The 15,122-nt window shown below is 39.7% G+C and overlaps 1 protein-coding gene across 16 annotated transcripts in view; it reads right to left on the bottom strand.

The window, feature by feature from the left end:
- The window catches only part of Huwe1 (HECT, UBA and WWE domain containing E3 ubiquitin protein ligase 1), a 172,728-nt gene that overhangs the window by 101,730 nt on the left and 55,876 nt on the right, over positions 1-15,122 (bottom strand). For 14 of the 16 annotated variants that reach the window (XM_070040419.1, XM_070040423.1, XM_070040420.1 and 11 more), the window contains 12 exons: positions 14,549-14,626; positions 13,224-13,271; positions 13,071-13,139; positions 12,102-12,201; positions 8,825-8,925; positions 8,386-8,536; positions 8,158-8,285; positions 7,561-7,701; positions 7,178-7,283; positions 3,448-3,597; positions 2,055-2,156; positions 1,529-1,609 (listed from right to left, as the gene is read on the bottom strand). In XM_070040419.1, the coding sequence (XP_069896520.1) occupies positions 1,529-1,609; positions 2,055-2,156; positions 3,448-3,597; positions 7,178-7,283; positions 7,561-7,701; positions 8,158-8,285; positions 8,386-8,536; positions 8,825-8,925; positions 12,102-12,201; positions 13,071-13,139; positions 13,224-13,271; positions 14,549-14,626 (1,255 nt within the window). The remainder of the gene's footprint in view (positions 1-1,528; positions 1,610-2,054; positions 2,157-3,447; positions 3,598-7,177; positions 7,284-7,560; positions 7,702-8,157; positions 8,286-8,385; positions 8,537-8,824; positions 8,926-12,101; positions 12,202-13,070; positions 13,140-13,223; positions 13,272-14,548; positions 14,627-15,122) is intronic. The other 2 variants (XM_070040425.1, XM_070040430.1) reach the window with 2 other exon arrangements.

Raw genomic sequence — 15,122 nt, 5'->3', positions numbered from 1 at the left:
TGCCAAGTGACAGGACAGAAAGTTAATAATCCTAAATTGAACCCAATGCTCGAGGTTCACACCTATAAATTAAAGATGAATTATATTTAAGTGACCATAAGGCTGGGAATGCGTCTCAGTGGTCGGTTGCTTGCCTAGCATGCATGAAGCCCTACCACATAAACAGAATAATCCAGAAGTGGCTCTATGTATCAAGTGGTAGTGTGCTAGCCTTGAACAAAAAAGAAGCTCAGGGACAGTACCCAGGCCCTGAGTTCAAGCCCCAAGATCAGTAAAAACAAAAGAAGAAGAAGGGGGGGGAGGGGGAGGAGGAGGAAGAGAAGGAGGAAGAGAAGGAGGAGAAGGAAGAGGAAGAAGAAGAAGAGGAAGAGGAGGAGGAGGAGGAGGAGGAGGAGGAAGGCCGTGGGTTTGATTCTTCAGCACCACATAAACAGAAAAGGCTAGAAGTGGTGCTGTGGCTCAAGTGGTAGAGTGCAAGCCTTGAGCTGAAAAGCTTATGGACAAGGGCCAGGCCCAGAGTTCAGGCCCCATGACCGACCAAAAAAAAAAAAAAAAAAAAAAAAAAAGAGCTTGCATTATATTTTTTATATTACTAGGGGCAAGGATTTTCATCCCTTGTGATTCATAGATACGTGCTCTGCCACAGAAGACAAATTTCTTTCTCTAAATATAGTTTTGGGGGGGGGGTGTGAAATGAATAGTCCTAGAGTTTGAACCCAGGGTCTCACACTTGCTAGTCATGGACTCTTTCAACACTTAAGCCATGTCCATATTTTTAGAGCACTCTTAAAGCACTAATATTGCACAAAAATGCTAAATGTACAATAATATCATTTATTAAAAGTGATCCAACAGGGGGCTGGGAACGTAGCTCAGTGGTAGAGTGCATGCCTTGCAAGGATGAGGCCCTGGGTTCGATTCCTCAGCACCACATAAACAGAAAAAGCCAGAAGTGGCGCTGTGGCTTCAGTGGTAGAGCACTAGCCTTGAGCTGAAGAGCTGAGGGACAGCGCCCAGACCCAGAGTTCAGGCCCCATGACGGGCAAAAAAAAAAAAAAAAAGTGATCCAACAAACACTGCTTATAAATGGTGTATTTATTGCCTAAAAAGTGGATTTTTATGCCAGGCATCGGTGGCATACACCTAGCTACTCAGGAGACTGAGATCTGAGGATCACAATTCAAAGGCAGCCCAGGCAGTAAAGTCTGCGGGACTCTTATCTCCAACTAGCCACCAGAAAAATCGAAAGTGGCACTATGTCTTAAAGTGTGAAAAACACTAGCGTTGAGCGGAGAAAGCTCAGGGACAGTGCCCAGACCTTCAGTTCCAGTCCTACAATCAAGGGGAAAATAAAAGGGGGGGGGTATATTTATTTGACAATGACTATTTTCATAAGCAGTTAGAAAGAGACATTATAAAGGAAACAGTTGTAGATAGTAAAATCCTAATGTATATGACATCCTAATGTATATGACACAAATGAAAGCTCTGACAGATTATCCCAGAACTATTACTTGATTCCACTTACCTAGAAGGAAGAGGGATGGGCCATAGTATTCTGCATTGCTGATAATGTGTTTCAGGGAGGTAGGCAGAGATCCATCCATTACTAAGAGACAAACATTATGAATATTACCAAGAATATCATGTTTGGAGTAAAGAACGGGGATAAAGGAGTTACATACTACCCTATGTTTACCCAAGTTTGTGTTGGTTACAATCTAACGGTTGTAATTTTTCTCTTCCACATTACTTACTAGTAATGGGCAAAAATGAATAAACACACAAGTACATTAGAGGAGTATCATGACTAAATAATAGAGGTGAATATTGGATTAGGAGGGTGGTAGAACAAGGGAGTGTCAATCATTACAGAAATCTTAAGTCTCAAGTAATAGTAAAGTCTAAAGTTATAGTAAACCACTAAAAACTACTAAAAATGGAATGACATTTTCCTAAGCCTGCTTTAATTATTAAAAAAAAAAAAAAGGTAAATGTCATATGAGCATGAAAGAGACGAACAGTTCCAGAAAATAGAATGCAGAGTCAAATACCATGACGTATGCCATCTGAGAAAGCAGGGTCTTGAATGGCCTTCTTGAGGAAATTCAACATGGATTTGAGAAGTGCTGCCCGTTGTGGAATACACTGGACTCCTAGCATGGGAAAAAGGCAGAATTATTCTGGTTTCATCACAATGAGCTGTCAGAAAAAAAGGCTTATTTATTTCTACTACAGCAAAACTAGCAGGCATTTGAAATGAGATGTCAGGACATAGGAAAGAAAACTTAGGAAGTGGCAAAGTGCAACACCAAGAATGAAGCAAGACTATTATTAAAATTAAAAGACTACAGTGAAAAAGAGAAATAACATAAATTCAATTCTGAAAAGTTCCTATTTTTAATATTATCTGCCCTTTAACATATTTATTTTGATAGTCAATGTCGAACTGTCAGAAAAACCATAAAATGCTATATAAGATATATAAGTCGGGGCTGGGAAGGTGGCTCAGTGATAGAGTGCTTGATTTGCATGCATGAGGCCGTGGTTTTGATTCCTCAGCACCACATAAGCAGAAAAGGCCAGAAGTGGCACTGTGGCTCAAGTGGTAGAGCACTAGCCTTGAGCTGAAGAGCCCAGGGACAACACCCAGATACAGAGTTCAGGCCCCACAACCAACCAAAAAAGAAAAATGAGGACTGGGAAGGTAGCTCAGTGGTAGAGCGCTTGCCTTGCATGCATGAGGCCCTGGGTTCGATTCCTCAGCACCACATAAGCAAAAAGAAAAAAGCCGGAAGTGGCACTGTGGCTCAAGTGGTAGAGCACTAGCCTTGAGCTGAAGAGCTGAGGGACAGCGCCCAGGCCCAGAGTTCAGGCCCCACGACCGGACCCAAAAAAAAAAAAAAAAAAAGAAAAGAAAAGAAAAATGAAAAAAAGATGTATAAGTTCATTTCCAAATATACCATATAAGCACCTTCTAAAAGTTCTCTACACTAATTTTCTTTTTTTTTTTTTTTTTTTTGGTCATGGGGCTTGAACTCGGGTGATGTCCCTCAGCTCTTCAGTTCAAGTTGAGCACTCTACCACTTAAGCCCCAGAGCCACTTCCTCTACACTAATGTAATAAATCAGCCACAGGGAAAGTCTAATTGTTTACCCACCAAGCCGGAGACCAGGGCCATGGCCGGGGCCAGGAACAGAGCCAGAGAATGCTAGTGGTACTATGGGAACTTATATCTTTAATTCAACATCTAACCAGTTCTCCACAGATGAGGATGAGCCTGTACTAATTGGTTTTTTTTGGGTCATGGGACTTGAACTCTGTGCCTGGGCGCTGTCCCTTGGCTCTTCAGCTCAAGGTGAGCACTCTACCATTTGAGCCCCAGAGCCACTTCCTCTACACTAATTTAATAAATCAGCCACAGTGAAAGTCTAAATGTTTACCCACCAGGCCGGAGACCAGGGCCATGGCCGGGGCCAGCAACAGAGCCAGAGATGCTAGCGGTGCTGTTGGAACTTGATGTCTTTAATTCAACATCTAGCCGGTTCTCTACAGATAAGGATGAGCCTGGACTGCTTTCCATAGTCACATCTGTAACTTAAGTAAAAATTATGATAAAGAAACTAATTAGAAAAAAAGAATTATTAAAAGAGATTTAAGTAAGTTCCAGTGAAGTGAGATGAATGATGTAAAATATGCAATATATTATATTGGGAGGTAGAAGAGGGTGAAATGTTTCCTAGTATCAGTTCTAGGGCTTGAACTCAGGGGCCTGGGTGCTGTCCCTGAGCTATTTTGCTCAAGGATAATATTCCACCACTTGCTCCGCTGTTAGGTTTTCAGTGGTTAAGTGTTGATATGAATGTCATGGGATTTTCCTGCCCAGGCTTTGAATTACTATTCTTGGATCTCAGTCCTCTGAGTAGCTAGGGTCATAGACATGTAACACCGGTGCCTGCCTAATAGAACTTTATAAAAAAAAAGGGGGGGGGCTGGGCGCTGGTGGCTCACGCCTATAATCCTAGCTACTCAGGAGGCTGAGATCTGAGGATCGCGGTTCAAAGCCAGCCCGAGCAGGAGAGACCGTGAGACTCCTATCTCCAGTAAACCACCAGAAAACCGGAAGTGGCGCTGTAGCTCAAGTGGTAGAGCGCTCGCCTTGAGCTGAAGAGCTGAGGGACAGCGCCCAAGCCCAGAGTTTAAGCCCCACGACCGACAAAAAAACAAAAAAAATTAATACAAAAAGCATAAAAATATTATTATTAAATGTTGATAGTGATTGAAATCTACGATATAGAGTAAACAATACCAGTTGAGTATTGTTTATGATCTCCTATTCCTTTTCTTTTCTTTTTTTTGGTTGGTCATGGGGCTTGAACTCTGAGCCTGGGTACTGTCCCTTAGCTCTTCAGCAAGTGCTCTACCACTTAAGCCACAGCACCACTTGTTTTCTTGGTGGTTAAGTGTTTTAATGGACTTTCCTGCCTGGGCTGGCTTTGAACCTCGATTATCAGATCTTAGCCTCCTGAGTAGCTAGGATTACGGGAGTGAGCCACCAGTGCCCGGTTCTACTCCTTTCCTTAAAAAGGCACTACATACTCAAGAACATAAAAATGCCTAGAAAGAGCCATATCAAATATTAGGTACGTGGGTGGGACAAATACAGTATACATGTGAATAAAATAATTTTAAGTTGTTGAGTAAAAGAATGCATATTACCTAGGTGAAGGTAACTCATGCCTGTATTCCTAGCTACTAAGGAGGCTGAGATCTGAGGATTGCAGTTCAGTTTGGAAGTCAGCCCGTGCAGGAAAGACCATAGGGTCTTAACTCCAATACTCAGAAAAGATTTAATGTGTCACGTGGCTCAAGTAGTAGAATGTTAGCCTTAAGTAAAAAGCTCAGGGACAGTGCCCAGGTCCCAGCTCTGGGGTGGGGGTGGGGGTGAGGGTGGAGTTGGAGATGAGAAACAATCAATTTTACAACTTGAAATAATTTGCAATCTTACCATGAAATGTAAATAGTGGTTACTGAATTTTATCTTTTAATGTAATTAACATTTTCCTTCCCAATCCCACTTCTTTCAAGCTTACATAATTAATAACTAATTAATTAGGTGTATATGTGAGGGATTTGAACTCCAGGATTGTCTTTTGGCAGGTAAATTCGTCTTGTCACTTTTGCTTGTGTGTGTGTGTGTGCGCGCGTGCACATGTGTGTGTCAGTCCTAGGGCTTGAACTCAGAACCTGGTCACTGTCCTTGTGCTTATTAGCTCAAGGTTAGTGCTCTACCACTTCAGCCATAAACTGGCTTTTTGGGTAACTGATTGGAAGTAAGATTCTCACGGATTTTCCTGCCTGGGCTGGCTGTGAAGCCCAATTCTGAGCTCCTGAGTAGCTAGAACCCACAGGTGCCTTACGGGCACCTAGCTTTCCTTACTTTTTGAATAGGATCTTCCTTTTTTATTAGTGCTAACCCAGCTTGCTCTGTTTATTAAGCTTGGGCATTTTAAAATGATTACAAAGGCCTGTCTAATATTCACCTTCCCAACCTCAGCCTAAGACTATAGATGAGAAACACATGTAGATGATTTTTTGTGTGACAAATTCCCAAAATGTACCTCCAGCTGGGATCTGCTTGCATCTAGGTTCTGGTATTGCAGATATTAATTTATTATACCCATAACCCAATCAGAAATACAAGTGTGTCAATTTATATATAAAAGCATTCTATAATCTGGTTTTTACTGAAAATATTTTTCTCTACAAGTACTCCAGAATCACCTTAACCCCTGCCATTGGGCTCTCTCTCTCTCTCTCTCTCTCTCTCTCTCTCTCTCTCTCTCTCTCTCTCTCTCTCTCTCTCTCTCTCTCTCTCAGAGTGCTAGCCTTGAGCTGAAGAGCTGAGGGACAGTGCCCAGGCCCAGAGTTCAAGCCCCACAACCAACCAAAAAAAAAAAAAAAAAAGAAAAAGGAAGAAAGAAAGAAAAAAACAATATAAGCTGGGCTCCAGTGGCTCACACCTGTAATCCTAGCTATTCAGGACGCTGAGATCTGAAGATCCCAGTTCAAAGCCAACCCAGGCAGGAGAGGCCGTGAGAATCTTATCTCCAATTAACCACAAGAAAACCCAAAGTAGTGCTGTGGCTCAAGTGGTAGAGTGCTAGCCTTGAGCTCAAGAGCTCAGGGACAGTGCCCAGGCCCAGAGTTCAAAACCCACAACCAACAAAAATAAAAATAAAATAAAATAAATTCTAACGTCATTACCATAAGCATAATGAACATGTTAAATGATAACATTGGTCATCAAAACAAAACTCATTTAAATTCAAAGACAGAGGTTTGGGGGAAGTTTTTCTCTTTGTGGACTTTTTATGAAGTATGCATTAAGAAAGTGTTTGGAGGGCTGGGAAGGTGGCTCAGTGGTAGAGCACTCGTCTTGCATGCTCAAGGCCCTGGGTTCAATTCCTCAGCACCACATAAGCAAAAAGAAAAAAGCCGGAAGTGGCGCTGTGGCTCAAGTGGTAGAATGTTAGCCTTGAGCTGAAGAGCTGAGGGACAGCGCCCAGGCCCAGAGTTCAGGCCCCATGACCGGACCCAAAAAAAAAAAAAAAAAAAAAAAGAAAGTGTTTGGAGTGTTTTTTAAAAAAAGGTATAATGCACTTTAGCATGTGACTTTTTCTTTCTGAACCATCAATCTTTCTGATTTTATAATTTATAGCAGTTTCTACTTCTCTTTGATCCCAATTTATTAATCTTTTTAGCTTTATGCAGTCTCAAAATAACCAAATAAACTTTAACAAGTCCCACTTCAGGATTTCGATGTACTGCCCATATCTTTAACACGCACATATCAAACACTGCAGCTGTCAAAAAGAACACATCCTGATTTCACAGAATTTGTATTTGGTGGGAATAAGATAGTGAGCCAATGCATAAAAAAACATGAATTAACGTAATGAATAAAATAGATTAGAATGAGTCACAGTAGGGTTCCACGAAAGTTCTACCATCTGCTTTACCTAGTTGATTATTCTAATCAAGTTGCATATCATTCATGCACAAAAAGCTGCCAAAATACATACTCAAGTGAGTTGTATAATCTATAATTTGTGAAAAATGTGGTAAGAGGAAAACGTCAAGTACAAAAACTCTAACATAATAAATTATAATATACCATCCATATCAGTTTCCATTTCTTCTCCTTCTTGAGTGGTAGTAGGCCTCTGGATCTTTGGTTTGATCACAAAAGGACACTCTTTTCGGCACAGATCTACTTCGTGCTACAATTAAGGGAAAATATGCAAGAAAATTCTATAAATAATTTTGGAATAGAGGAAAGATTAGTAGGGTAGGAAAAAGATTTTAATGTTGGACCATATGTCCTGCCTCTGATTTTTCCCCCCATTTGTGAAATAAAGAAGTTTTTTTTCTGTGTGTTCTTTAAAAAAATGCAATTCTAATGGAAGAATTGGTATAATAAGGATAGTACGACTCTTTAGGGTTATTTGCAGATCCTAGACTCAGATTACATTTGTTTTAAAAAAAAGTTATACGTACCTCAAGTCTATAGATAAAGATTGAAAGTCCACTATGGGACTGAAATGCAGCCATGTCCAGGTTGGTGATGAGGTCAACCACTCTAACAGCTCTGGTGACAAATGTTATTTGGTCCTGTTCATCACCAAGGAACTTTATGACCTAGTGGGAAAATGCAAAAACAATAACTGCAAAGACACAGAGCTGTATTATTTTATAACGATGCAATGGTGGTAGTAAAGCAGAACAGTATAAAGTATTGTGCTTGTAAACTAATAATAGCTTTGTTAATTCAGGAACTCAACCTCCTTAACATTTATATATATATACATAATTTTATCTACATACATTTTCCTCAGGATCCTTCTCAATGCCATAACATGTAATATTTTGACTAAGACCCAGGGCCTTTTAAGAACACATTGTGTGACTACAATGATCTCATTATTAGCTATATCTGGTTTTTGTTAATAACACAAAAAGTTGAACTAGAAAATTAAGTATGAAGTTTTTCTAAGTAAAATTTACATTTTCTATTCTCACTGAAGACTCCAAAATTACAAATTATTTTCTCAGTTGATTTCCCCCACAAATGTATATGAAAAGAAAATACAGCACCTTCAATAAGGCTTCCATCATTCCACAGGAGACCAAGGCTTCACCACCAGCATCATAGCTGGCCAAATGGTATAAAAAAGAGAAGAGAGCAGTGGCAAACTGGTGTGGGTATGGATCCATGGAAGGATCTACAAGAGACAGTGGGAGAGAGCAAGAGTTGAGCTAAAAGCATATTAAACAAAGAGCAAACTAATCTTTTTGCCTAGGATAATCGTTATTCAAACCTACCGATCATGGCCTGGATACAGTTCCGTACAAGTACAGGCAAAAACCCATGGTAAGAGGCAGTTCCAGTACAGTCAATAATACTGCTGAGCTTGGGAGTTCTCTCCAAATGAACAATTGATGTTAATGTTCGTAAAGAAGCAGCTTTAATCTCCTATGAAAATAAAAAGCAAAACAATGTGTCAAATAAAATGCACAGATAATTTAACCAAAGGGCTAATATTCAAACGTAAAATTTATGCAATTTTACTGGTAAATGCTTGAGGGCAATGTAGGCTGTTGAGAGTAACACATCAAAAAACTACATGGCATTTATCTCAGTTAGAAACAGAAAGAAGTAGCAAGTAAAATGCTCAAGCTTCCCCCTTTTAGCACTAACTCCAAAGGAAAAACAAAAAGGCTAAGAAAGCTATGACCTTGGAGATTCATTATAAATACTTACCATAAGCTGCTTATCTGTTATTTGAAGGACATCTACCAATTCCTCTATTAACCCATTATATAAGATACTGTTTGCTGATTCCTGCAAGGCATTGGAATATACTGCAAAAGGAAAAAACAAGCGGTGAAGCGAGTTCCCAACGATAAATGTCATTTCTGTTTCTGATTTTTTTTTTTTTCGCTTGTGGGGCTTGAACTCTGGGCTTGGGCACTGTCCCTGCGCTTTTCAGCTAAAGGTGAGCACTCTACCACTTGAGCCACAGCGACACTTCCACTTTTCTGGTGGTTTATTGGAGATAAGAGTTTCACGGACTTTCCTGCACGGGCTGGCTTTGAACTGTGATCCTCAGATCTCAGCCTCCTTAGTAGTTAGGATTACAGGCATGAGCCACCAGCGCCTGGCTGATAAATGTCATTTCTAAACGCTGGCCTCCAGTCAGCACTAAAAGGCAGAATCATTCAATTCTACAGAAATGAATTTTAAAAAATGGTAATAAGCATTAATGACTATCACCCAATTACAGAAATTGTCCTATGAAAAGCATCAGTAGTTCCCAAGAATTTTTGGGAATGGAAACATAAAAACAAAGCTGGGCTGATTTTTCATAACATCATTCATTACTTGATAAAAACTCCATTGTGCCGTGGATATAAGACTTTCATTTCAGCTTCTTCATATTTTTTTTTTGACTGAAAACACTTTCAGAGTAAACTGTGAAAAAAACATAATTTTTGGCTGGGTTCCAGTGGTTCATGCCTGGAATCCTAGTAATTCAAGAATCTGAGATTTGAGGATCACAATTCAGAGCCAGACTAATGGGCAGGAAACTCCACCAGACTCTATCACCAGTAAACTACCCAAAAGTCAGAAGTGGAACTGTGGCACAAATAGTAGAGCACTAGCCTTGAGCAAAAGAAGATCATGGATACCATTCAGGCTCAAGCCCAAGGTCCAGCAAAAAAGAAAACACATAATTTTTGGTCTACTGCACACTAAATCAGGAATTTGTGATACTATTTTAAAATTTAAGAATGTATATAATCCAATTTCAATTCATTCCAAATTGACATACTACTAGAAAAAGTTTTGCTTCTCCTGAAGTAAAATGGATGTGATAAGAGCATAGTCCTTTAGTTTCCAACAACTCCTGAGTACCAATGACTTTGCCAGAAGTTATGCTAAATCTGAGTATAAAACAAAAGAGTAGGCTGGGAATGTGGCTTGGTGGTAGAGTGCTTGCCTGGCATGCATGAAGCCTGGGTTTGATTCCTCAGTACCACATAATCAGAAAAGGCTGGAAGTGGCATTTTGGTTCAAGTGGTAGGGTGCTAGCTTTGAACAAAAGAAGCTCAGGGACAGTGCCTAGGCCTTGAGTTCAAGCCCCAGGAATGGAACAACAACAACAAAAAAAAACGAAAGAGTAGTTTCAAAGCAAGTATATCAAAGCAGGCAAACAACTATAAACATATCCATATGCCAGTGGCTCATGCCTGTAATCCTAGCTACTCAGGAGGCTGAGATGTAACTAAGGGCCAGTCTGCCAGGAAACTTCACAAGACTCTATCTCCAATAAACTACCCAAAAGTCAGAAGTGGAACTGTGTAGCACTAATCTTGAATGAGAAAGCTCAGTTCCAAGCCCCACAATGGGCCAGTACGTACACATAAAAAGTACTAACATAACAAAGGTAGGTTAATAACAGAAGTGATTACCATTTTATTTGGGTTTTTTTTTTTGGTCGGTTGTGGGACTTGAACTCTGGGCCTGGGCGCTGTCCCTCAGCTCTTCAGCTCAAGGCGAGTGCTCTACCACTTGAGCTACAGCGCCACTTCCGGTTTTCTGGTAGTTTATTGGAGAAAGGAGTCTCACGGTCTCTCCTGTCCGGGCTGGCTTTGAACCGCGACCCTCAGATCTCAGCCTCCTGAGTAGCTAGGATTACAGGCGTGAGCCACCAGCGCCCAGCGTGATTACCATTTTATACTTTTAGGCCTATAGTAGGTTCCTTTCCAGGTTTTCTTACTTTTTTTTTACATTACTGGAGTTTTTCAACCTTGGAAACTGAGCTGGCAGGGCTAGCACAAACTCTGAGCTATGCCTCCAGCATTGTTTTTTCATTGATAATTTTTATTTTTAATTTTATTTCATTGCCAGTCCTGGGGCTTGAACTCAGGGCATGGACATTGTCCTTGAGCTTCTTTTGCTTAAGAAAAGCACTCTACCACTTGAGCTGGAATACCACTTGAGCCGTAGTACCACTTCTGGCCGTTTCTGTTTGTGTGGTACTGAGGAATTGAACCCAGCTCTTCAGGCATGCTAGGCAAGCACTCTATCACTAAGCCACATTCCCAGCCCCTGACTGTTTTTAGAATAAGGTCTCACTTCCAGCCCAGGCACTCACATAAACTGGAATCCACCTAGTTTATTCCCCCCGCCCAGGCTTTTTATTTAATCCTTATATTACAATATAAGTACTGCTGCAATATAAAATAAGGAAACGAAAGGTAGAATAAACATGTGGCTAATCTGAAAGGAACTAAAGTAAGAGCACAGGATTTACTTCAAATCTCTGTGTTTTCCCTTTTACTGAGTCACAGTATGATTTAAAAATAATACCCATAGGAGGATGGAAGAATAGGAAGATGAAATAAGCCTAAGGACAGGGTCCAGTGTGAGATTTCCATGTGTAAATGCATTTCTTAAAAATCCAATGCCAGGTGCTGGTGGCTCACACCTGTAATACTAGCTACTCAGGAGACTGAGAACTGAGAATCACAATTCAAAGCCAGGCTGGGCAGAAAGGCTGTGAAAGTCCTTATCTATAATTAACCACCAGAAAACCAGAAGTGGCGCTGTAGATCAAGAGGTAGAGCACCTGCCTTGAGCTGAAGAGCTCAGGGATAGCACGCAGGCCCAGAGTTCAAGCCCAAGACTGACCAAAAAACAACAACAACAATAACAACCAAGAGTAGTAATGCACATTTGATAGCCCAGTACTCAGGCAGTTGAGGTGAAAGGATCCTAAATGCTATGCCAGCAATGGCCAGATCCAAAAACTGAAATAAAATAAGAAAACAGCCAAGACTAAAAACATGTAACTTATCACCAAGGATCATATCCTGCTTCTAGTAGAACATTGAGGAAAATGTATTGTACACACTAGTAATGTTGGCAATTCATACTTCATGCTACAAGCCTTATAGCAACAAAGATGGATGAAATTCACATGAAATGAAATCCAAATTGTCCAACTAGGATTTATTAATTAGTCTTCTCTTACCTAATATAGATATTGCATGTAATCTGGCCTGAACAGCTTGTAATCGTTTCCTGTGATTAGAAAAGCCATGGGCCAGCCGTATGTGTGTAAATAACAGCATCTGTAGAGATAAGACCTGTATTAGGACATCATTAGAAAAGTAAGTACTCTTTTTGGGGCTCTTATCTGTTGGGCTGCTTGGTCAAACAGTATATGGTTAGAATTTGTTCAATGATCAAACGAACCACTCACCCAAAGTTTAGCTGCCAAAATGGGAGTGAAAGAGGGATTTACAGAGCCCTAAAATCCCATTTTGTTAAACTAAGCACTGTTACTATACTGACTGGCAATAAATAGGGATATTTGCCAAGAGTTCAGATTATTTCAAACCAAATTAAGTATCTTGCCAGAATAAAAAATGATTAGAAAAATCTAACAAAATAAAAATTTTAGTCGAACTATGGCTCAAGTGGTGAAGCACTAGCCTTTAGAAAAAAAAAAAAAGCTAGGGGCTGGGAAGGTGGCTCAGTAGTAGAGCACTTGCCTTGCATGCATGAGGCCCTGGGTTTGATTCCTCAGCACCACATAAGCAAAAAGAAAAAAAGCCAGAAGTGGCGCTGTGGCTCAAGTGGTAGAGCGCTAGCCTTGAGCTGAAGAGCTGAGGGACAGCGCACAGGCCCAGAGTTCAGGCCCCGCAACCGGACCCCCCACCCCCCCCCAAAAAAAAACTAATGGAAAAAACCTAGGCCTTCAATTCAAGCCCCAGAGATATGTACTAACACATCATGATATTCATGAGTCCATCTGTTTCTATTTTCTCAAACTTGTGCAAGGCTCTAGGAATTTATTGTTGGCCTTATAAAAACAAGAAATGAAGAGAGGTTAATTAATTTTCCCATAGTCTAACTCTAAAGGTAATAATATACTTTCTGCTATGCATTCTCCCCTTCCCCAGTACCCCACACTATACATTTTTCACATATATCATACCTGCTTGTCCTTAGGAATGCTGTACATCTTGGTGAGGGACTCCATGATTTCAGAAGGGCTTTCTGAAATCTACATTAGAAAAAAAATACAGTTATAATAAAACAAAAGTCAAGCAAACATTAAGAAATTAGCCAAATGTCAGATTGCTCTTACCTTGTCAAGTTGCTCTATGTGAATATAGTGTAGTGTATTACTACTCGTCTGAAATTTAAAAAGTTAAGAAAGCTGTCAAGGATCAAGAAAGTTCTTAATTTCCCCCAACAGAGACTGAGAGCTAAAAAAAGATTATCACCGTAGGCTGAAGTATATAACCAAATGGCCTTAAAATCAAAGTAACTTCAAAAGCATCTAAAATATTGATTTTATCTGGATGCCTGTGGCTCATGTCCATAATCCTAACTAACTATTCAAGAGGCGGAGATCTAAGGATTACATTTCAATGTCAGAGGGACAGAAAGTATTGGAGACTTATCTCCAATAATAAGCAACAAACCAGAAGTAGAGCTGTGGCTCAAGTGGCAGGCATCAGCCTTCAGAGATAAACCTAGGGATAATACTCAAGTATGGACAAACACAAACACACACTTACATACACATACACACTCATTCATATGTGAATAATGCATATCCACTTTGCATTTGATATTAACAATAAATCAGAAGTAAACTATAATGCTAATATCCAAGTAAATTTCATATTTCTGTTCTTTCTTGGGGGGAGTAAAAGGATTTGAACTCTTGTGCCATTAGGAAGCACTGTACCATCTGAGCCATGTCACCACCTCTTCCGTTTTTCCTTTAGTTTTCTTGTTTGTTTTTGTTTTGCCTAGGTCAGTCTCAAACCTCAGATCTCTTACATCTAGCCTCTGAAATTACTGTAATTATAGTCACATACAGCCACTACACCTGATATATTTGTAAAGAAGGGGCCTATTCTCCGACTTTGATGCACCAAGAGCCCCTCAAAGTTTACAGCTTTACAGACTGGTAATTCAGACTTTTGTTCCATTTAAATCCTCACTTCATATCCATAGCTTCAGTGTTCACAGCAAAGATTGAATCCACAGAAATGGGTTTTCTATGAATATGCATTATGGTAACTATATAGTCAAGGCAAAGATTTTTTACATACTACTCTAGTTCTAAATGAGACTGAATCTTAGTACCTCTTCCAAGTAGGATTATACACGCAAAACATAGGTTAGCTTAAGTAGAGAAACCTAAGTCATCAATATCCAGAGCATTATACTATATATATGTTGGAATTCTCAACTAAAACTGAAAAAAAATACTTAAGTCACATAAAGTTGTGACTCATGGAACTCTATCTTTTGGCAGGACCCAACAAAAAACTCAATTCTATCAGAGTTGGGCATGTAATTAATTCTTATTCCCAAGAAGCTTGGTAATGAAGCTCAAAATAAGCACAATTATAGTAGATTGTAGACTCTGTCAGAAAAAGTCTGAATAATACTCACCCTTTTCTCGATTTTGACCTCTGCCCCAGGGTCTGCATAGAATTCAAAGTGTAGTGTAGTTGCGCTGGGTGGGTACTTCTGTGTATAAATTGTATCAAAGAGTCAGACAGTGAACTTACAACTGCTTTTTGTTAAGGCAGATATCTCCCAACTCTTCTCAAAATTCTAGTTACTCAATTCACTGTGGAAAAGGAATGAGCTTTTCCTAAGAATAACTTCTTTTCTTAATAAAATGAGATTTATTTTTAAATGACTCAGTAAGATCTAGAGGTCCAAAAACTTGCACATTACTTACTTGGAACCTTTTCTTTCCTTACAAGAAAAATTTTCTTTGAAAACTTCTCTCAGAGATGAGGGTGAGAGACAAAACTGCCAATTAATATAAACAGAAAAAAAAAATACTGGTCTCTACATATGAGCTAAAGAATGAAAAGCAATGTTCTTATGGAAGCCTTACTAACTGCCAATCCTCTGATATGCCTTATTTAAAGGATGCTTCAATGTTAAATCATAATAATACTTCAAATATACTATTCTATAATATGTTATGATTTTTATTCTGGCCAGTCATGCA

The sequence above is a fragment of the Dipodomys merriami genome, unplaced genomic scaffold (genome assembly GCF_024711535.1).
Source record: "Dipodomys merriami isolate MVZ:Mamm:240054 unplaced genomic scaffold, mDipMer1.0.p SCAF_3, whole genome shotgun sequence".
Classification (NCBI taxonomy): domain Eukaryota; kingdom Metazoa; phylum Chordata; class Mammalia; order Rodentia; family Heteromyidae; genus Dipodomys; species Dipodomys merriami.
The sequence above is the reverse complement of the archived record's forward strand: the minus strand, read 5'-3'. Positions and strand labels throughout refer to the sequence as shown.